The sequence below is a fragment of the Ranitomeya variabilis genome, chromosome 2 (genome assembly GCF_051348905.1).
Source record: "Ranitomeya variabilis isolate aRanVar5 chromosome 2, aRanVar5.hap1, whole genome shotgun sequence".
Classification (NCBI taxonomy): domain Eukaryota; kingdom Metazoa; phylum Chordata; class Amphibia; order Anura; family Dendrobatidae; genus Ranitomeya; species Ranitomeya variabilis.
Genome location: NC_135233.1, coordinates 852,536,897 through 852,560,429, shown reverse-complemented (window position 1 = coordinate 852,560,429; position 23,533 = coordinate 852,536,897). Strand labels below are relative to the sequence as shown.

Here is a 23,533-nt window from a genome sequence, read left to right as displayed (position 1 = left end):
AAGACAATCACTGGTGTTTTCTAAGAAGGTCGGAGTGAAAGCAGGAGAAGAAGTGTATAATTGGGTGTCATCAGCATAGAGATGGTACTGGAACCCAAATCTACTGATTGTTTGTCCAATAGGGGCAGTATACAAAGAGAAGAGGAGGGGGCCTAGGACTGATCCTTGAGGAACCCCAACAGTAAGGGGAAGGTGAGAGGAAGAGGAACCAGCAAAACATACAGTGAAGGATCGGTCAGAGAGATAGGAGGAGAACCAAGAGAGAACGGTGTCCTTGATGCCGATGGAGCAGAGCATAGTGAGGAGGAGCTGATGATCCACAGTGTCGAATGCTGCGGAGAGATCCAAGAGAATTAGCATGGTGTAGTGACCATTAGATTTAGCTGTTAGTAGGTCATTAGAGACTTTAGTGAGGGCAGTTTCAGTAGAGTGTAAAGAGCGGAAGCCAGATTGAAGAGGGTCGAGAAGAGAGTTATCTGAGAGATAGCGGGTAAGACAGGAGTGGACCAGGCGTTCGAGGAGTTTAGAGATGAAGGGAAGATTAGAGACAGGTCTATAATTAGCGGCACAGTTTTGGTCGAGGGAGGGTTTTTTAAGTAATGGATGTATGATGGCATGCTTAAATGAGGAGGGAAAAATACCGGAAGTGAGGGAAAGGTTGAATATTTTTGTTATGTGAGAGGTGACAGCTGGGGAAAGGGACTGGAGGAGATGTGACGGAATGGGGTCACTGGTGCAAGTGGTCGGGCGAGAAGATGCAAGGAGCCTGCTTACTTCTTCTTCAGTAACTGGTTCAAAGTCAGAGAGTGAACTAGATGCAGTGGGGGAGGGAGGACAGTGCCTGGTATGAAGAGATTGGGAGATGATTTCCTGTCAAATGTGGTCAATTTTTTCTTTGAAGTAATTGGCCAGATCGTCAGCGCAGAGATCTGTGGTTGGGGCCTGCTCTCTTGGGTTGAGTAGGGACTGGAAAGTGTCGAAGAGACGTTTAGGGTTATTGGACAGTGAGGTGATGAGGGTGTTGAAATAGGTTTGTTTGGAGAGGTGAAGGGCAGAGTTGTATGTTTTTAGCATGAACTTATAATGGATGAAATCTTCGGGTAGATTTTCTCCACAGACGTTCGGCGCACCTGGAGCATCGCTGCAGGAAGCGTGTTTGCAGTGTGTGCCACGGTTGTCGCCGTCTGTGTCGAGTTGCTCTATGTATAGGAGGAGCAGCATCATCCAGGGCACTTTGCAGGGTTTCATTGTAATGGTTCAGAGCAGAATCAGGACATGAGATGGAGGAGATTGGGGCCAATAAGGACTGCAAGTTCTTCATAAGTTTCTGGGTGTTAATGGCCTGTATGTTTCTATAAGTGTGGAAAGTGGGGTGACCTGAGCGGGATGGCAGTTCTTGATAGAGAATGAAAGAAGGTTGTGGTCAGAGAGCGGGAGAGGGGTGTTTGTGAAATCATCCACTGAGCAAAGTCGGGAGAAGACCAAGTCAAGGGAGTTTCCATCTTCATGCGTTGGAGAGTTAGTATGCTGCGAGAGGCCGAAAGAAGAGGTTAGAGATAAAAGGTGAGAAGCAGACTGGGAAAGGGGAGAAGCAATGGGGATGTTGAAATCACCCATGATAAGGGCGGGGGTGTCACAGGAGAGAAAGTGTGGAAGCCAGGTGGCAAAGTGATCCAGGAACTGATGAGAGGGGCCAGGAGGACGATACACCACCGCCACTCGCATGGAGAAGGGGACGTTGAGTCTGACAGCATGGACCTCAAAGGAAGGGAATACAAGTGAGGGTACTTGGGGGATAGCTTGGAAGGTACATTTGGGTGAAAGGAGCAGCACAACGCCTCCACCTGCTCTGTTGTCTGATCTTGGGGTATGAGAAAAGTGTAGTCCACCATAGGAGAGAGCAGCAGCAGCGGTTGTGTCTGACTGCTGGATCCAGGTTTCAGTAAGAGCCAGGAGATTAAGAGCCTTAGAAAGGATATAATCATGGGTGAAGGAGAGTTTTGTCCATGTTCAGTTGTAGAAAGCGAGCAGAAAAGAAGGCTGAAATAGCAGACAGACAGTGTGGGATTTTGGTAAGTAAGGAGGTGAGGTCAGGTCCGGATAGGTAGATCTGCGTGTCGTCGGCATAGAGATGGTACTGCATACCGTGGGATTCTATGAGCTGTCCCAGACCGAAGGTGTAGATGGAGAAGAGAAGGGGTCCTAGAACAGAGCCTTGAGGAACACCGACTGACAAGGGGTGAGGTGAGGAGGTGGTGTGGCGGAGGGAGACACTGAATGTCCGATCTGTCAGATATGATGAGATCCAGGAAAGGGCCAAGTCTGTGATGCCAAGAGATGAGAGGGTTTGTAGCAGAAGGGAGTGGTCCACAGTGTCAAAGGCAGAAGACAGGTCCAGGAGAAGGAGGACAGAGTAGTGTCGCTTGCTCCTGGCAGCTAGTAGGTCATTGGTGACTTTAGTTAGGGCAGTTTCAGTTGAGTGATGGGAACGGAAGCCAGATTGTAATCGATCAAAGAGGGAGCAGGAGGAGAGGTGAGAGGACAATTCAAGATGGACGTGTTGCTCCAGCAATTTAGAGGCACAAGGAAGAAGAGATATTGGGCGATAGCTAGACACAGAGGACAGGAGTGTGGAGAGCTGATCTTCTGTCATGGTGGAGAAGCTGGTTTTGGAGGAGCAGGGGTGAGCAGCTAAGAGGGGCAGTGGGCGTTGTGGGCCAAAGCTTTCTCTGATCGTAACGATCTTCTGTTTAAAGAAAGAGGCAAAGTCTTCAGCAGAAATGAGAGGGGAGGGAGGGAGTGCTGGGGGACGGAGTAGAGAATTGAAAGTGTTGAAAAGCTGTTTAGGGTTGTGAGACAGGGAGGATATGAGAGATGAGAAGTAAGTTTGTTTTGTGGCAGTGAGCGCGGACTTGAAGCTGTCGAGGGACTGCTTGTATGCGGTGAAGTGGTCAGCAGAGCGGGATCGCTTCCATTTCCGCTCAGCGATCCTGGAAGCCCGTTTCAGTTCTTTAGTCAGGCTGGTCAGCCAGGGCTGCCTGTTGATTGTACGAGTTTTGCTATGCATGAGTGGGGCGGCCGAATTGAGAGTTGCTGTTATTGTGGTGTTATAAAAAGCAGCAGCAGCTTCTGTGTCATGAAGGGAGGCTATGTCGGTAAGAGGGAGAAGGGACTCAGAGAGTGATTGTAAGTTGAGATGTTTGAGATTTCTGCGGGGGAGTTCATGGAGTGGGGGTTGCACACTAGGAGAGGAGAGGGAAGAGAATGTCAGTAGGTTGTGGTCAGACAGGGGGAGGGGTGAGTTAGTGAGATTAGTAAGGGAGCAGAGGTGGGTGAAGACGAGGTCCAGCGTGTGGCCATCTTTGTGAGTGGCCTCAGAGGACCATTGAGTGAGGCCAAAGGAGGCAGTCAGTGATAAAAGTTTAGAGTCAGCTGAGGTGGAAGTGTCAATCGGGATGTTGAAATCACCCATGATGATAGTGGGGATGTCAACAGAGAGGAAATGAAGTAGCCATGTGGTGAAGTGGTCGAGAAAGGTGGAGATGGCTAGTTCTGGGGGGCGGTTGATGACAGCCAGCTGGAGGTTGGAGGGGGAGTAGATGCGGATGGAGTGCACCTCAAATGAGGGAAGAGTAGCGGAGGGTGGTAGCGGGATTGGAGTGAAGGAGCAGGTGTCGGACAGGAGCAAGCCAACTCCTCCACCATGTTCGTTGGTGGAGCGAGAGGTGTGAGAGAGGTGGAGACCGCCGTAGGAAAGCGCAGCTGGAGAGGCTGAGTCAGAGGGGGTGAGCCAGGTTTCTGTGATGCCAAGGAAGGAGAGTTTGTTGGTGATGAAGAGGTCATGGATAAATGGCAGTTTGTTGCAGACGGAGCGTGCGTTCCATAGTGCTCCAGGTAAGGGGACTGGGGGAATGGGGGCTGGATGAATGGGTATGAGGTTGTTATGGTTGGGAAAACGTGCGGAGGATCGAGGTAGGGGGTTAGAAATGAGTGTGGGGATGTGTTGGGGTGGGCCGGGATTTGGGGATATATCACCGGCAATGAGGAGTAGCAGACAGAGCGTTAGAAGGTGGGAGCAGGATAGGACATGATGTGGCCGTGTGTGTCTGGAGAAAAAGGATTGTATGTGGAGGAACAGTTCTGAGGAGAAGGTGAAATGGCTGGGGAAAATGGAGGAAGAAATGACTAGTTCCTTACAAGGTGGAGGGATCGCAGGAGATTGTAAGAAGGAAAGTAGTATGGGGGTGAATGAGGAAAGAAACCGAAACATTGTAGAGGTTGGTGTTCTGTTACCTTCCAGTCAATTCCAGTCCAATTCAGTCTAATTCAAATTCATAATTAAAAAGATGTAATTTAAAAGATGGAAGTTAGAAGATGAAATGCAGCAGACTGTGTCTGTAGCAGATGCCTGCATGTGAATATATCCCCAGTTAAGGGCAATCAGGTGTGAATGAGGGGTGGCTGGGTATGGGAGACCAGATGTAGCGAGTTAAGCAGAGGTCATAAAGAGAGGGAGGGGTTGGAGTGACCACTCAGAGAGATGCCAGAATAACACAATGAGATATATGAAACAGGTCATGGAAACAGGCTACAGGTAAGAAAGCATACTAAAAAGGATTATATGTGCTGCACCAAGACACTCAGATCCAGGGAAGGCATAGAAAATTCAATGCAATATGCAGAGACCTTCAGGAGCCAGGGAGAGCAGGGGAAAATCAATGCATACCATGGAAATTCAATGCAATATACAGAGACATTCAGGAGCCAGGGAGAGCTGGGGAAAATCAATGCATACCATGGAAATTCAATGCAATATACAGAGACATTCAGGAGCCAGGGAGAGCTGGGGAAAATCAATGCATACCATGGAAATTCAGTGCAATATACAGAGACATTCAGGAGCCAGGGAGAGCTGGGGAAAATCAATGCATACCATGGAAATTCAATGCAATATACAGAGACATTCAGCAGCCAGGGAAAGCTGGGGAAAATCAATGCATACCTGTGGGAAGAGGAGAACAGCTTGATTAGATGGTACAGATGATGATAATATTGTAGCAGTGATGAGTAGCCAAATGCATTCTAGAATTCAGTCTAATTCAAATTCATAATTAAAAAGATGTAATTTAACCCCTTCCTGACATCCGACGTACTATCCCGTCGAGGTGGGGTGGGCCCGTATGACCGCCGACGGGATAGTACGTCCAGCGCGATCGGCGGCGCTCACGGGGGGAGCGCGGCCGATCACGGCCGGGTGTCAGCTGCCTATCGCAGCTGACATCCGGCACTATGTGCCAGGAGCGGTCACGGACTGCTCCCGGCACATTAACCGCCGGCACACCGCGATTAAACATGATCGCGATGTGCCGGCGGTGCAGGGAAGCATCGCGCAGGGAGGGGGCTCCCTGCGGGCTTCCCTGAGCCCCCCGCAGCAACGCGATGTGATCGCGTTGCTGCGAGGGTCTTACCTCCCTCCCTGCCTGCTGGAGACCCGGATCCAAGATGGCCGCGGATCCGGGTCCTGCAGGGAGGGAGGTGGCTTCACAGAAGCCTGCTCAGAGCAGGCACTGTGAAGCAGCCTGCACTTCTCTCAGATCGGTGATCTGTCAGAGTGCTATGCAAACTGGCAGATCACCGATCTGTATTGTCCCCCCCTGGGGCAAAGTAAAAAAGTAAAAAAACAAAATTCCAAATGTGTAAAAAAAAATAAAAAAAAATATTCCAAAATAATGAAAAAAAAAAAAAAATTATTCCCATAAATACATTTCTTTATCTAAAAAAAAAAAAAAAAACAATAAAAGTACACATATTTAGTATCGCCGCGTCCGTAACGACCCTACCTATAAAACTGGCCCACTAGTTAACCCCTTCAGTAAACACCGTAAGAAAAAAAAAAAAAAAAACGAGGCAAAAAACAACGCTTTATTATCATACCGCCGAACAAAAAGTGGAATAACACGCGATCAAAAAGACAGATATAAATAACCATGGTACCGCTGAAAGCGTCATCTTGTCCCGCAAATAACGAGCTGCCGTACAGCATGATCAGCAAAAAAATAAAAAAGTTATAGTCCTGAGAATAAAGCGATGCAAAAATAATTATTTTTTCCATAAAATAGTTTTTATCGTATAAAAGCGCCAAAACATAAAAAAATAATATAAATGAGGTATCGCTGTAATCGTACTGACCCGAAGAATAAAACTGCTTTATCAATTTTACCAAACGCGGAACAGTATAAACGCCTCTCCCAAAAGAAATTCATGAATAGCTGGTTTTTGGTCATTCTGCCTCACAAAAATCGGAATAAAAAGCGATCAAAAAATGTGACGTGCCCAAAAAGTTACCAATAAAAACGTCAACTCGTCCCGCAAAAAACAAGACCTCACATGACTCTGTGGACCAAAATATGGAAAATTTATAGCTCTCAAAATGTGGTAACGCAAAAAATATTTTTTGCAATAAAAAGCGTCTTTCAGTGTGTGACGGCTGCCAATCATAAAAATCCGCTAAAAAACTCGCTATAAAAGTAAATCAAACCCCCCTTCATCACCCCCTTAGTTAGGGAAAAATAAAAAAAATGTATTTATTTCCATTTTCCCATTAGGGTTAGGGTTAGGGCTAGGGTTGGGGCTAGGGTTAAGGCTACAGTTAGGGTTGGGGCTAAAGTTAGGATTAGGGTTGGGGCTAAAGTTACGGTTAGGGTTTAGATTACATTTACGGTTGGGAATAGGGTTGGGATTAGGGTTAGGGGTGTGTCAGGGTTAGAGGTGTGGTTAGGGTTACTGTTGGGATTAGGGTTAGGGGTGTGTTTGGATTAGGGTTTCAGTTATAATTGGGGGGTTTCCACTGTTTCGGCACATCAGGGGCTCTCCAAACGCGACATGGCGTCCGATCTCAATTCCAGCCAATTCTGCGTTGAAAAAGTAAAACAGTGCTCCTTCCCTTCCGAGCTCTCCCGTGTGCCCAAACAGGGGTTTACCCCAACATATGGGGTATCAGCGTACTCAGGACAAATAGGACAACAACCTTTGCGGTCCAATTTCTCCTGTTACCCCTGGGAAAATACAAAACTGGGGGCTAAAAAATAATTTTTGTGGGAAAAAAAAGGATATTTTATTTTCACGGCTCTGCGTTATAAACTGTAGTGAAACACTTGGGGGTTCAAAGTTCTTACAACACATCTAGATAAGTTCCTTGGGGGGTCTAGTTTCCAAAATGGGGTCACTTGTGCGGGGCTTCTACTGTTTAGGTACATTAGGGGCTCTGCAAACGCAATGTGACGCCTGCAGACCATTCCATCTAAGTCTGCATTCCAAATGGCGCTCCTTCCCTTCCGAGCCCTCCCATGCATCCAAACGGTGGTTCCCCCCACATATGGGGTATCAGCGCACTCAGGACAAATTGGACAACAACTTTTGGGGTCCAATTTCTCCTGTTACCCTCGGGAAAATACAAAACTGGGGGTTGAAAAATAATTTTTGTGGGAAAAAAGTTTTGTTTTATTTTTACGGCTCTGCATTATAAACTTCTGTGAAGCCCTTGGTGGGTCAAAGCACTCACCACACATCTAGATAAGTTCCTTAGGGGGTCTACTTTCCAACATGGTGTCACTTGTGGGGGGTTTCTACTGTTTAGGTACATTAGGGGCTCTGCAAACGCAATGTGACGCCTGCAGACCATTCCATCTAAGTCTGCATTCCAAATGGCGCTCCTTCACTTCCGAGCCCTTCCATGTGTCCAAACGGTGGTTCCCCCCCACATATGGGGTATCAGCGCACTCAGGACAAATTGGACAATAAATTTTGGGGTCCAATTTCTCCTGTTACCCTCGGGAAAATACAAAACTGGGGGCTGAAAAATAATTTTTGTGGGAAAAAATTTTTGTTTTATTTTTACGGCTCTGCATTATTAACTTCTGTGAAGCCCTTGGTGGGTCAAAGCGCTCAAAACACATCTAGATAAGTTCCTTAGGGGGTCTACTTTCCAAAATGGTGTCACTTGTGGGGGGTTTCAATGTTTAGGCACATCAGTGGCTCTCCAAACGCAACATGGCGTCCCATCTCAATTCCTGTCAATTTTGCATTGAAAAGTCAAACGGTGCTACTTCCCTTCCGAGCTCTCCCATGCGCCCAAACAGTGGTTTACCCCCACATATGGGGTATCAGCGTACTCAGGACAAATTGTACAACAACTTTTGGGGTCCAATTTCTTCTCTTACCCTTGGGAAAATATAAAATTGGGGGTGAAAAGATAATTTTTGTGAAAAAATATGATTTTTTATTTTTACGGTTCTGCATTATAAACTTCTGTGAAGCACTTGGTGGGTCAAAGTGCTCACCACACCTCTAGATAAGTTCCTTAGGGGGTCTACTTTCCAAAATGGTGTCACTTGTGGGGGGTTTCAATGTTTACGCACATCAGGGGCTCTCCAAACGCAACATGACATCCCATCTCAATTCCTGTCAATTTTGCATTGAAAAGTCAAACGGCGCTACTTCCCTTCCGAGGTCTCCCATGCGCCCAAACAGTGGTTTATCCCCACATATGGGGTATCAGCGTACTCAGGACAAATTGTACAACAACTTTTGGGGTCCAATTTCTTCTCTTACCCTTGGGAAAATAAAAAATTGGGGGCGAAAAATAATTTTTGTGAAAAAATATGATTTTTTATTTTTACGGTTCTGCATTATAAACTTCTGTGAAGCACTTGGTGGGTCAAAGTGCTCACCACACCTCTAGATAAGTTCCTTAGGGGGTCTACTTTCCAAAATGGTGTCACTTGTGGGGGGTTTCAATGTTTAGGCACATCAGGGGCTCCCCAAACGCAACATGGCGTCCCATCTCAATTCCAGTCAATTTTGCATTGAAAAGTCAAATGGCGCTCCTTCGCTTCCGAGCTCTGTCATGCACCCAAACAGTGGTTTACCCCCACATATGGGGTATCGGCGTACTCAGGACAAATTGTACAACAACTTTTGGGGTCCATTTTCTCCTGTTACCCTTGGTAAAATAAAACAAATTGGAGCTGAAGTAAATTTTTTGTGAAAAAAAGTTAAATGTTCATTTTTATTTAAACATTCCAAAAATTCCTGTGAAGCACCAGAAGGGTTAATAAACTTCTTGAATATGGTTTTGAGCACCTTGAGGGGTGCAGTTTTTAGAATGGTGTCACACTTGGGTATTTTTTATCATATAGACCCCTCAAAATGACTTCAAATGAGATGTGGTCCCTAAAAAAAAATGGTGTTGTAAAAATGAGAAATTGCTGGTCAACTTTTAACCCTTATAACTCCCCAACAAAAAAAAATTTTGGTTCCAAAATGGTGCTGATGTAAAGTAGACATGTGGGAAATGTTACCTATTAAGTATTTTGTGTGACATATCTCTGTGATTTAAGGGCATAAAAATTCAAAGTTGGAAAATTGCAAAATTTTCAAAATTTTCGCCAAATTTCCATTTTTTTTGCAAATAAATGCAGGTAATATCAAAGAAATTTTACCACTATCATGAAGTACAATATGTCACGAGAAAACTGTGTCAGAATCGCCAAGATCCGTTGAAGCGTTCCAGAGTTATAACCTCATAAAGGGACAGTGGTCAGAATTGTAAAAATTGGCCTGGTCATTAACGTGCAAACCACCCTTGGGGGTGAAGGGGTTAAAAGATGGAAGTTAGAAGATGAAATGCAGCAGACTGCGTCTGTAGCAGACGCCTGCATGTGAATATATCCCCAGTTAAGGGCAATCAGGTGTGAATGAATATGATAAATGTATAAAATGATATACATTGTACAGCAGCACATAAAATGGCATATTAAATATGGCAACATAGCAGCAAACATGAACACATCAGCAATTGCAATCATATAAAACATCCACATGTTACAATGAGAACCGGGTGGGTTATTAAAGGGGTAGGGGCGAGTACCAGTCGTTAGAGCAGTGCATCCAAATTTTTGGCAGCTCTTGCATTCACTGTATAGGCAAACAGTATGGGAGACCCACTTCGTAATAATGGGAACATTGTTTTCAGGAGACCCTCCTGTTTGTCTCTTCAAATGGGGTATTGGGGTGCATCTAAATTTTGGGCAGGCCTTGCATTCCCTGCATAGGCAAACAGTATGGGAGAACCACTTCCTAATAATGGGAACATTGCTCTCAGGGGGCCCTGCTGTACCCCTTTTCAAAGGGGTATTATGATGCATTTAAATATTTGGCTGCTCTTGCATTCACTGCATAGGCAAACAGTATTGGAGAACCACTTCCTAATAATGGATGTCTCTTCAAATGGGTATTGGGGTTCATCCAACTTTTGGGCAGCCCTGCCACTCACTGCATACGCAATAACATTATAGGAGACCCACTGTTTAATAATGGGAACAACAAAGCATAACCGGCTGATGGTTCTCTAAGAATAGTGAGGGCTGACGGCCTTTTTAGAATAGTAAAGGCCGCCTGATGGCCCTATAAAAATAGGTTTTGTGAGTTTCAGAGTCCCTCCTTCATAAATGAAACAGGATGTGCCTGATGATGTGTCACACCACATAGCCAGATAAGTTCGTAAAATGTTAAAATGACATTTCCCAGTGAATGCATTTGTCTTGGTTGAAAACAATGCTAAAGTTGAAAAGTACATCAAAAACACCACGTGTGAGCATAGCCCAAAGTTTGGAGGATCATATTTGTTTTTGGTTATTTATTTTGCCTTATATACAAGTCATTACCCTTGAAAGGATGTTCCTTCACATATTTCCCAGGAAAATCCATTTTGGTTTTGTTTTTATATGTTTTATTGTGAGACTGTAAAAGTTGCGCAAGACTGACAACATTGTTCACAGCAGAGACCTAGGAGTCAGAAATGCTTCCAGGGGTCTTCCCCATGCTGTTCTCATGTCATATGAGCACTGTTCCAATCGATTTCCGCAATTTCTAAGGGACGCTGGAAAAATGCTTGAGTTTCCCATAGACTTACATTGGGCTCATTGCTCGGGTCGAGGACCTGAGCATTCCAATTTGCTTGACCCAAGCAACGAGCACCGGAGCATTTTATTATGGAAAAGTTATAGCTCGCAAAAAATGGTGATGCAAAAACTATTTTTTGCAATAAAAAGTGTTTTTTAGTGTGTTACAGCAACCAAACATAAAAGCTCAGTGTTAATCTGTAATCGCTGTAATCGCACCGAACCGAAGAATAAAGTTGCCTAATCACTTATACCGCACGAGGAACAGTGTAAAAAAAAATAAAACCGATTCTTCACCTTCTGTTGATTTTTTCATTCTGCCTCCCAAAGATGGCAGTAAGGCTCAGAGCACATTGATCCTGCACTCTGTGCTGAGTGCTTACACTGGGGTATCTATGTAAATCTTTTAACCCCTTCACCCCGAAGCCTGTTTTCACCTAACTGACACGGCCAATTTTTACAATTCTGACCACTGTCACTTTATGAGGTCATAACTCTGAAACGCTTCAACGGATCTTGGTGATTCTGAGACTGTTTTCTCATGACATATTGTACTTTATGATAGTGGTAAAACTTCTTCGATATGACTTGCATTTATTTGTGAAAAAAACAGAAATTTGTCGAAAATTATGAAAATTTCGCAATTTTCAAATTTTTCGTTTTTATGCCCTTAAATTAGAGAGTTATATCACATAATATAGTTAATAAACAACATTTCCCACATGTCTGCTTTACATCAGCACAATTTTGGAAACATAATTTTTTTTTGTTAGGGAGTTATAAGGGTTAAAAGTTGAAAAGCGATTTCTCATTTTTGCAACAAAATTTGCAAAACCATTTTTTTTACGGACCACCTCACACTTGAAGTGACTTTGAGGGGTCTATATGACAGAAAATGCCCAAAAGTGACACCATTCTAAAAACTGCACCCCTCAAGGTACTCAAAACCACATTAAAAAAGTTTATTAACCCTTCAGGTGCTTCACAGGAATTTTTGGAATGTTTAAAAAAAATTGAACATTTAACTTTTTTTTCACAAAATTTTTAATTCAGATCCAATTTGTTTTATTTTACCAAGGGTAACAGGAGAAATTGGACCAAAAAAGTCGTTGTACAATTTGTCCTGAGTACGCTGATACCACACATGTTGGGGTAAACCATTGATTGGGCACATGGCAGAGCTCGGAAGGGAAGGAGCGCCATTTGACTTTTCAATGCAAAATTGTCTGGAATTGAGATCGGAACCCATGTCATGTTTGGAGAGCCCCTGACGTGCCTAAACAGTGGAAACCCTCACAAGTGACACCATTTTGGAAAGTAGACCCTCTAAGGAACTAATCTAGATGTGTGGTGAGCACTTTGAACCTCCAAGTGCTTCACAGAAGTTTATAATGTAGAGCCGTAAAAAAAAATTAATATTAATTTTCACAAAAAATGATCTTTTTGCCCCAAAATTTTTATTTTCCCAAGGGTAGCAGGATAAATTGGACCCCAAAAGTTGTTGTGCAATTTGTCCTGAGTACGCTGATACCCCATATGTGGGGGTAAACCACTGTTTGGGCGCATGGCAGAGCTCGGAAGGGAAGGAGCGCCATTTGACTTTTCAATGCAAAATTGGCTGGAATTGAGATCGGAACCCATGTCGTGTTTGGAGAGCCCCTGACGTGCCTAAACAGTGGAAACCCCCACAAGTGACACCATTTTGGAAAGAAGACCCCCTAAGGAACTTATCTAGATGTGTGGTGAGCACTTTGAACCTCCAAGTGCTTCACAGAAGTTTATAATGTAGAGCCGTAAAAAAAAAATTAATATTAATTTTCACAAAAATGATCTTTTTGCCCCAAATTTTTTATTTTCCCAAGGGTAGCAGGATGAATTGGACCCCAAAAGTTGTTGTGCAATTTGTCCTGAGTACGCTGATACTTCATATATGGGGATAAACCACTGTTTGGGCGCATGGCAGAGCTCGGAAGGGAAGGAGCGCCATTTGACTTTTCAATGCAAAATTGTCTGGAATTGAGATCGGAACCCATGTCGTGTTTGGAGAGCCCCTGACGTGCCTAAACAGTGGAAACCCCCACAAGTGACACCATTTTGGAAAGTAGAGCCTCTAAGGAACTAATCTAGATGTGTGGTGAGCACTTTGAACCTCCAAGTGCTTCACAGAAGTTTATAATGTAGAGCCGTAAAAAAAAATTAATATTAATTTTCACAAAAAATGATCTTTTTGCCCCAAATTTTTTATTTTCCCAAGGGTAGCAGGATAAATTGGACGCCAAAAGTTGTTGTGCAATTTGTCCTGAGTACGCTGATACTTCATATATGGGGATAAACCACTGTTTGGGCGCATGGCAGAGCTCGGAAGGGAAGGAGCGCCATTTGACTTTTCAATGCAAAATTGGCTGGAATTGAGATCGGAACCCATGTCGTGTTTGGAGAGCCCGTGACGTGCCTAAACAGTGGAAACCCCCACAAGTGACACCATTTTGGAAAGAAGACCCCCTAAGGAACTTATCTAGATGTGTGGTGAGCACTTTTAACCCCCAATTGTTTCACTAAAGTTTAGAATGTAGCGCTATGAAAATTAAAAAATAATTTTTTCTTTCCACTAAATGATGTTTTAGCCCGCAATTTTTTTTCCCCAAGGGTAACAGGAGAAATTGGACCACAAAAGTTATTGTCCAATTTGTCCTGAGTACGCTGATACCCCATACATTGGGGGGAACCACTGTTTGGGCGCACGGCAGAGCTCGGAAGGGAAGGAGCGCCGTTTGAAATGCAGACTTAGATGGATTGGTCTGCAGGTGTCATGTTGCATTTGCAGAGCCCCTGATGTACCTAAGCAGTAGAAACCCCCCACAAGTGACCCCATATTGGAAACTAGACCCCCCCACGGAACTTATCTAGATGTGTTGTGAGAACTTTGAACCAACAAGTGTTTCACTACAGTTTATCACGCAGAGCCGTGAAAATAAAAAATATTTTTTTTTCCATGAAAATTATATTTTAGCCCCCACGTTTTTATTTTCCCAAGGGTAACAGGAGAAATTGGACAACAAAAGTTGTTGTCCAATTTGTCCTGAGTACGCTGATACCCCATATGTGGGGGGGAACCACTGTTTGTGCGCACGGCAGAGCTCGGAAGGGAAGGAGCGCCGTTTGAAATGCAGACTTAGATGGATTGGTCTGCAGGTGTCTTGTTGCATTTGCAGAGCCCGTGATGTACCTAAACAGTAGAAACCCCCCACAAGTGACCCCATATTGGAAACTAGACCCCCCCACGGAACTTATCTAGATGTGTTGTGAGAACTTTGAACCCCCAAGTGTTTCACTACAGTTTATAACGCAAAGCCGCGAAAATAAAAAATATATTTTTTCCACGAAAATTATATTTTAGCCCCCACGTTTTTATTTTCCCAAGGGTAAGGCTGGTTTCACACTTGCGTTTTTATCTAAATGCGTTTTTTAAAAAAACGCATGTGTGAAAAAACGCATGTAAACGCGGTAAAACGCATGCGTTTTTAGACGCATGCGTTTTTATAGAAAAACACAAGAAAACGAGAAAAAACCAAAAAACCCTAACCCTACCCCTAACCCTAACCTGAAATACGTGGCACTGAAATACGTGTCACTGAAATACGTTTATATACGTATATAAGTGCCACGATATTTCAGTGGCCACGTATATAAGTGCCACGTATATAAGTGCCACGTATATAAGTGCCACGTATATAAGTGCCACGTATTTCACGTAAATGCCATGATATTTCAGTGCCACGTATTTCACTGAAATATCGTGGCACTTAAATACGTGGCACTGAAATATCGTGGCACTGAAAGACGTGGCACTGAAATATCGTGGCACTGAAATATCGTGGCACTGAAATACGTGGCACTGAAATATCGTGGCACTGAAAGACGTGGCACTGAAATACGTGGCACTGAAATATCGTGGCACTGAAATATCGTGGCACTGAAATACGTGGCACTGAAATACGTGGCACTGAAATACGTGGCACTATGACTGTCAGAAAATGTTCATTAAACGGTTAGGGGTGAGTTTAGGGGTAGGGTTAGGGTTTGGATCCCTTTATCACCTTGATGGTGGTGGGTGACTTTTCAGTGTGTGTTCTGGTTTTTTCTATAAAAACGCATGCGTTTTTAACGCAAACAAACGCGTTGAGATCGGACGCCATGTCGCGTTTGGAGAGCCCCTGATGTGCCTAAACAGTGAAAACTCCCCAATTCTAACTGAAACCCCAACCCTAACCCCAGCCCTAACCCTAACCCTAACCCTAGCCCTAACCCTAGTCCTAACCCTAGCGCTACTTTCACACTAGCGTTTTTTTGCATACGTCGCAATGCGTCGTTTTGGCGAAAAAACGCATCCTGCAAAGTCATCTGCAGGATGCGTTTTTTCCCCATAGACTAACATTAGCGACATATTGACACACGTCGCAAGCGTCGTGCGACGGTTGCGTCGTGTTGTGGCGGACCGCCGGCAGCAACAAACGTTACATGTAACTTTTTTTGTGCCGACGGTCCACCATTTCCGACCGCGCATGCGCGGCTGGAACTCCGCCCCCACCTCCCCGCACCTCACAATGGGGCAGCGGATGCGTGGAAAAACAGCATCCGCTGCCCCCGTTGTGCGGCGCTTGCACAGTATGCGTCGGTATGTCGGGCCGACGCAGCGCGACGGCCCCGTACTGACGCTAGTGTGAAAGTAGCCTAACGGGAAAATGGAAATAAATATATTTTTTTAAATTGTATTATTTTTCCCTAACTAAGGGGGTGATGAAGGGGGATTTGATTTACTTTTATAGCGGGTTTATTAGCGGATTTTTATGATTGGCAGCCGTCACACACTAAAAGACGCTTTTTATTGCAAAAAATAGTTTTTGCATCACCACATTTTGAGAGCTATAATTTTTCCAGATTTTGGTCCACAGAGTCATGTGATATCTTGTATTTTGCGGGACGAGTTGACGTTTTTATTGGTACCATTTTCGGGTACATGACATTTTTTGATCGCTTTTTATTCCGATTTTTGGGAGGCTGAATGAACAAAAATCAGCAATTCCTGAAATTCTTTTAGGGGAGGCGTTTATACCGTTCCGCGTTTGGTAAAAAGGATAAAGCAGTTTTATTCTTCGGGTCAGTACGATTACAGCGATACCTCATTTATGTAATTTTTTTATGTTTTGGCGCTTTTACACAATAAAAACTATTTTATATAAAAAAATAATTGTTTTTGCATCGCTTTATTCAGAGAGCTATAACTTTTTTATTTTTCTGCTGATGATGCTGTATGGCAGCTTTTTTTTTGCGGGACAAGATGACGTTTTCAGCGGTACCATGCTTATTTATATCCGTCTTTTTGATCGCGTGTTATTCCACTTTTTGTTTGGCGGTATGAGAATAAAGCGTTGTTTTTTGCCTCGTTTTTTTTTTTTTTTTTTTTACGGTGTTCACTGAAGGGGTTAACTAGTGATATAGTTTTATAGGAGGGGTCGTTACGGACGCGGCGATACCAGATATGTGTACTTTTATTGTGTGATTTTTTTTTTATTTAGATAAAGAAATGTATTTATGGGAATTTTTTTTTTTTTTCTTTATTTAGGAATTTTTTTTTATTTTTTTTTTTACACATGTGGAAAATTTTTTTTTTTACTTTTTTACTTTGTCCCAGGAGGGGACATCACAGATCGGTGATCAGACAGTGTGCACAGCACTCTGTCTGATCACCGATGTGACAGGCACGTTCCACAGGCTTGCCGGCGCCTGCTATGAGGATTCTCAGCAGACGCCGGCAAGCAGGGTCATCTCATGACCCGGAAGGAGTCCCGCGGCCATCTTGGATCCGGGGACTCCTTCCAGGTCACCGGAGCAGCGCGATCTCATCGCGCTGCTCCGGTGGGAGAGCGCAGGGAGCCCCCGTCCCTGCGCGATCCCCCTCTATGCCGCTGTCACTATTGACAGCGGCATCAGAGGGGTTAAATGCCCGCGATCGGCGACAGCGCCGATCGTGGGCATTGCTGCGGGGTGTCAGCTGTCATATACAGCTGACACCCGCACCCGATCACCGCGGCGCTCAGCGTGAGACCGCGGTGATCGGGGCGCCGTACTAGTACTGCGGCTGTCAGTAATGCAGTGCCGGCAGCGCAGTACTAGTACGGCGCATGTCGGGAAGGGGTTAAATACTTGATTCAGATGGAACCTCTGGTAGAACATTCCCTATAATGAGGCAGATGGAGGCACTGTGGACGCCATCTGACCTGTGATCCTGCAGTGTCCATCTTTTTAGGATTGCATAAAAGTGACATTGGCTACAGTTTTGTGCACTTCTGAAAGGAAGGACACCGCTGAACATGATGCAATTTTGGGTGTAAAATAACCTTTTTGTGTGGAAAATGTGATTTTATTATTTTTGCTGTTCAATGTTACAAACTTCTGTGAAGCACCTGGAGGATACAGGTGCTTGCCACTCATCTAAATAAATTCCTTAAGGGGTCTGGTTTCCAAAATGGGGTCACATGTTGTTGGGGGATCCAGAGTTTAGGCACATCAGGGGCTCTTCAAATGGGACATGACATCCGCTAATGATTCAAGGAAATTTAACTTTAAAAAATCAAATGACGCTCCTTCCCTTCCGAGCCCTGCTGTGCGCCCAAACAGTATTTTTCTCCCTCATATGGAGTTTTGGAATGCTCAGGAGAAATTACACAACAAATTTTGTGGTCCATTTTTTCCTGTTACCCTTGTCAAAATAAAAAAAATTGTATCTGAAGTCAATTTTTTGTTAAAAAAAGTTAAATGTTCATTTTTTTCCCACATTCCAAAATTTCCTTCGAAGTACCTGAGGGGTTAATAAACTTCTTGAATGTGGCTTTGAGCATTTTCAGGGGTGCCAATTTTCAGTATCGTCTATCATATAGACCCCTAAAAGTGACTTCAAATGTGATGTGGGCCCTAAAAAAATGGTTTTGTAAATTTTGTTGCAAAAATGAAAAATCGCTGGTCAACTTTTAACCCTTATAACTTCCTAACAAAAAAAATTGGTTCCAAAATTGTTCTTATGTAGAGTAGACATGTGATAAATGTTCCTTATTAACTATTTTCTATTACATATCTTTGTGATTTAAGGTCATGAAAATTCAAAGTTGGAAAATTGCAAGTTTTCGCCAAATTTCCGTTTTTTTCACAAATAAATGCAAGTCATACCGAAGAAATTTACCACTATCATGAAGTACAATATGTCATGAAAAAACATTCTCAGAATTCTCAGGATCCATTGAAGCGTTCCAGAGTTATTACCTCATAAAGTGACAGTGGTCAGAATTGTAAAAATCGTCCTGGTCATTAACGTGCAAACCACCTTTGGGGGGGTAAAGGGGTTAAGACATACATTGTCATAGACTAAAACACAGGCTGTCAGCTATAATAGTCATGTTACTTGCTAGGTACTGCACATCACCATGTCTATAACTATTGTTTTATTTGCTTTTGATTAGTGGGGAACCTTCATATTCTCCTGCTGCAAATTTCCCATCATATAATGACCCACACACTAACTCTTTGGATATCCGGAAAATACACAAACCAGATCAGTACATAGGACAAAATACAAGTGAGTACTGTCCACTTCTCTAGCTAAAAGTTGCACATTATCTTCCTCTGTAAAACTGTATATGAGCAGTCTATTTTTCCTCAGATATCTTTTTCAGGAGTAGAGTTCAAGAGGTTAGCCGCTTTGGGGACATTTTTATTTTACTTTTTTCATTAAATTCATGTATTTTGCGCCCAAATTCATTATGCAGTGCAAATTTTGCATAGTGTTGCTTTAAAGTCTCTTTTTCTCCCTGTATATGCAACTTTAATGTAATCAGCTGAGAGGAGCTCGGATAAAAAAAGTTACATTCTTTATGGTCAGACTGACAGAAGAGATCACTGACAGATTCTGAGGTAAAGAGGTCAGCCATTTTCTTATGTTAGTGCATTTTTCTTCATGTTTTCAGACCTGTCCATCAGCCTTCTCCAACAGAAATGCAGCTTTCTCTGTGAGGTTTTTTAGCATTGGAAAAGGCTGAAGGACAGGTGTGGTCACATGCTCCTCCATCAGCAGCCATTGTATGGACAAAACTGCTGGTCAGTGTGAAGAAAGGTGCACTAACAAGAGAAAATGGACAATTTCTTTACCTCAGAATTTGTCAGTGAGCTCCTTCTGACTCTTTATCGGTCTTTTTATAAGCTCCTCTAAGATGTTTTATTGCAACAGTAAAGGTGAATGTGCAGAAAAACAAAGAGTCTATAGAATCAAAACAGGGTAAAATTTGTAAGGAAACCCTAATGGAAATATGAGTTTTACAAGTAATAAAGTAAAACTAAAACCAGCTTTAATACAAATTATATTTCGGATCCATATGGTATGGATCTGGAACAAATCACCTATAAAATGTTGTTAACCAAATCTGTACCTCTGTGTGATACTTGAGGGAATTGTAATATACATATTCTTTGAGAATCCATCGGAATTAAAATCTTGACATGATTTATTATATGATGTATTAAAAGTGTATTTTTCCCTAGAAGCTTTACCTTTTGGGGTAAATTTGATGTCTAAGGCTGGTTTCACATTTGCGGACGGGGACTTTGTGGAGAGCTGCGTAGTTCCTCCGTTAAGCCCCGCCCACTGTTGCACCTCTTCGATTCAGCCCCGCCTACATCGGTATGCATCCTGCGTACCTATCTTTAACATTGGGTATGCAGGCCATGCAAATGTATGCGGATGCCTCCTCATGCGTCGTTTTGACAAGGTTCCAAACTGCGTCGAACGCAACATGTTGCATTTTGTTGCGGTCAAAAGGATGCATGTGGAGAGGTGCGTCAGTGGGCGGGGCTTAACGGAGGAACAATACAGCCCACCGCAAAGCCATCGTCCGTAAATGTGAAACTAGCCTAACAGAGGTACCATATGGGCACACACAGAGTCCATACAGGAGATTGACGCACACTTCATTGTCATGTTTATGATGCCTTAGTATAGACACTTGAAAATTGCTTTAGAGAATACATTTAGAAAATATGTGAAATTGGGGCTTCAGTAGATGTCTTGGTGTCTTCATTTATTTCTCTATCTTACTCCTTTTATTTTCTAATGGCAGACAAAAAAGGCTATTGGGCTTATCGTCTGGAATATAACACAGCTCATTCAGTGAACTACAAGCAGAAATGTTTGAGCTGGTATTATAGTGATAGTAAATCACATCCATACTGGAGATATCACACAAACCCATGCCCTTGTTCAGAATCACAAGCCATATTTGATCCTTCTTATACACCGGCAAGTCGTCTTTATTCTTATGGCTTTCAACAGAAAAATACAGGTCAGTTCTGATATGACAACGTACATTATTATCTATATGTGTGTTGATGAGCTCTTTTTCGTTTAATGAAAATGTCTGCTTTTGAAATTATGAACTGGCCAACTCTTTACGTGAATCTTACATACTTACTTTTTATGTCGTACTGTGTCCTTCACCTTAGCAAAATATACTTTTGTCATTAATTTATTTTTTTATAAAAAGTTATTGTTTCCATAAAATTCCATAAAATGTGTTCACAAGCTGGAAAAGCTTATATAAACTAAGCCTGAAAGCTTGCTGAACAGGTGTAAGTGGGAGTGCAGCATCCCATGTTATGCAAGACCTGTAAGACCAGCTGCTGGCATCACTCGAACTTCGCTGGTGCTGTAGGTTACTACATGTTGGTTTTATTTTACAATGCTTCATTTAAAAAAGGGTTACCTCTCACAGGCTCCCCCCTTTCTAAGTGCAGGGAAATTTCTGTCAATCAGCATGATGTCAGCAGTCACGCCCCATCGACACAGCTGTTCAGAAGAGAGAGAGCTGCTCTTTTGAGTTGCTGTTCCATTTTCATATGGAAAGGTGGAAGGTTCTATTTCAAGTAGAAGTGATTGTAACAAAAATAATTGAAATGCAAATAGCAATCCACGTACTAAGCATTATGTGTTTAATTTTGTTTTTAGCTTTGTATAGTAGCTACGATACGTACCAGTCCACATTTTCATCATGGCATGGAGGAGGTACAAGATGTTACTACAATTACTGGGGTGGTTTGTCCTATGGTGAGAAAGAAAGATACTTACCAACTCCGTGGGAGTATGAAAACAGTTGGCTGAGATGGTCGAACCCCTACATATACTATACCCTTTATTACAACTATTTTATGTCAGAAGTGCAGAGACAAAGATCCCAGTACAAAGGTATGAATATTGTACTCTTTAATGGGAATTAATAAAATCTTTGACTGTTATTTATTATGCTGTTTATTATTTGAAAGCTTTCTGTCTATCCGCTTTTTTGTAAAAAAGTAATGGCATGTAGGCTGTGATACCTTTCTAAATTTTATCAGCTCATTTTTCTCTGTGGGACATATTAACATGTAATATAGCAAAGTTTTACTACAATGTATCTTGCTCACACAGAACAAGAAGTTGACCCCTACAATAACTGCTGCTTGTACTCTGGCTCCTCATACCTATGTTCCTTGTACCGAGAAAGAAGACCTTATGATTACTGCTATGGATATGTTCCACCAAATTTTGGTAAACTTATATTCCTCCAACTAATTGTCATGGTGCTACTTAAGGTACCTTCACACGAAACGACATTATAACGATATCGCTAGCAATCCGTGACGTTGCAGCGTCCTCGCTAGCGATATCGTTTCGTTTGACACGCAGCAGCGATCAGGATCCTGCTGTGATGTCGCTGGTCGCTGAATAAAGTCCAGAACTTTATTTGGTCGTCCGATCGCTGTGTATCGTTGTGTTTGAAAGCAAAAGCAACGATACCAGCGATATTTTACACTGGTAACCAGGGTAAACATCGGGTTACTAAGCGCAGGGCCGCGCTTAGTTACCCGATGTTTACCCTGGTTACTAGCGTAAAATGTAAAAAAAACAAACAGCACATACTCACATTGCGTCCCCTGCAGTCTGCTTCCTCCTCTGACTCAGCGCCGCAAAGTGAAAGTGAAAGCAGCACAGCGGTGACGTCACCGCTCTGCTCTCACTGTACGGCGCTCAGTCAGTCAGGAAGTGGACGCAGGGGGACGTGAATGTAAGTATGTGCTGTTTGTTTTTTTTAGATTTTACGCTGGTAACCAGGGTAAACATCGGGTTACTAAGCGCGGCCCTGCGCTTAGTTACCCGATGTTTACCCTGGTTACCAGGGGACCTCGGCATAGTTGATCGCTGGAGAGCGGTCTGTGTGACAGCTCTCCAGCGACCAAACAGCGACGCTGCAGCGATCGACATCGTTGTCGCTATCGCTGCAGCGTCGCTTCGTGTGAAGGTACCTTTAGTCAAAATATTTGAAAAGATAAACTGAACACATCGTTTGTTTTTTAGGTTTCCTATTCGGTGATCCCCATATCAATACACTAGATGGAGTAAAATACACTTTCAATGGCTTGGGAGAGTTCATTTTGACCAATGTGAAAGATGAGAACGACACAGTAATTTTCAGGCTGCAGGGTCGTACTGCTAGGGCTTGGAATGGGACACATGAAACACAGGCAACCAACTTCGTGGGACTGGCTGCGATAATTCAAGATGAGACAACGGTAGAGATGATAATAAAACTAAACATTTACAATATTTGTTTTACCCTAAACCAATGTACACATGATTTAGAAGACTGAGTGAAGTTTTGATTGATGCTGATTGCATCTTTTTTGGAACTTGTCTTTTTGCACAGATTGAGTGGATGATCCAGGGGAGTAATTCAACCATTGTGAAACTTAATGGCACAGAATTTAATTTACCAGGTAAATACATTTTTTTCACATTATGCATTATACAAATAAAGTAGAACTTTCAATTTTAGACACAACCTAGAGCCAGGCATGGGTCAGTGAAGTTAGATGTTCCGGGGTCAATATCAAAAGAGCACGTAGTAAAGCAAAGGAAAATAGGAAGTCGTAGGTCAGGTCACATGCAGGGTCAGAATATGAGATTGATAGCGGATAAGCAAAGGGGCAATAACAAACGGATAGTCAGAACATGGTTCAAAGGTCAGCAGCAGAATATCAGATGCAAAGGAGCAATAACAAATGGGTAGTCAAAACACGGTCCAAAGGTCAACAGCAGAAGATCAGAACTTACAGCAAAGGGTACAGGTGAACAACACACCAGAGACACCAGAGAGCACAAGCTTAGAACTTTTGACTGTCAGTGATCTGGGACAGACAGCTCACCTAAATAGCAGGGCAGATACCAAGAACAGGGAGCACCTGTGGAAAATTCTGCACCTTCCAGTCAGATAGGACATCCGAGCTGTCAATCAAAGCACTGACAGCTCAGCACAGACCAGCACAGGATAGGTTGACAGAGCTGTCCATCACTGAGTTCCAGAGACTCTAAGCAGAGAAATCATGACAGTATTTTATTTAAATCAAGACTCAATACTTATGGGTGTCTTGATAGGTGTCAAATCACATAAAACAGCTGCATAGTTTACAATTAGGCATGAAATTCCTGTGGATAT

General features: G+C 43.1%; 1 protein-coding gene across 13 annotated transcripts in view; it reads left to right on the top strand.

Moving 5' to 3' along the window:
* The window catches only part of LOC143808019 (uncharacterized), a 428,145-nt gene that overhangs the window by 73,669 nt on the left and 330,943 nt on the right, over positions 1-23,533 (top strand). For all 13 annotated transcript variants that reach the window (XM_077290233.1, XM_077290228.1, XM_077290231.1 and 10 more), the window contains exons 14-19: positions 18,476-18,591; positions 20,126-20,347; positions 21,010-21,246; positions 21,469-21,588; positions 22,396-22,610; positions 22,745-22,814. In XM_077290233.1, coding sequence (XP_077146348.1) covers positions 18,476-18,591; positions 20,126-20,347; positions 21,010-21,246; positions 21,469-21,588; positions 22,396-22,610; positions 22,745-22,814 — 980 coding nt within the window. The remainder of the gene's footprint in view (positions 1-18,475; positions 18,592-20,125; positions 20,348-21,009; positions 21,247-21,468; positions 21,589-22,395; positions 22,611-22,744; positions 22,815-23,533) is intronic.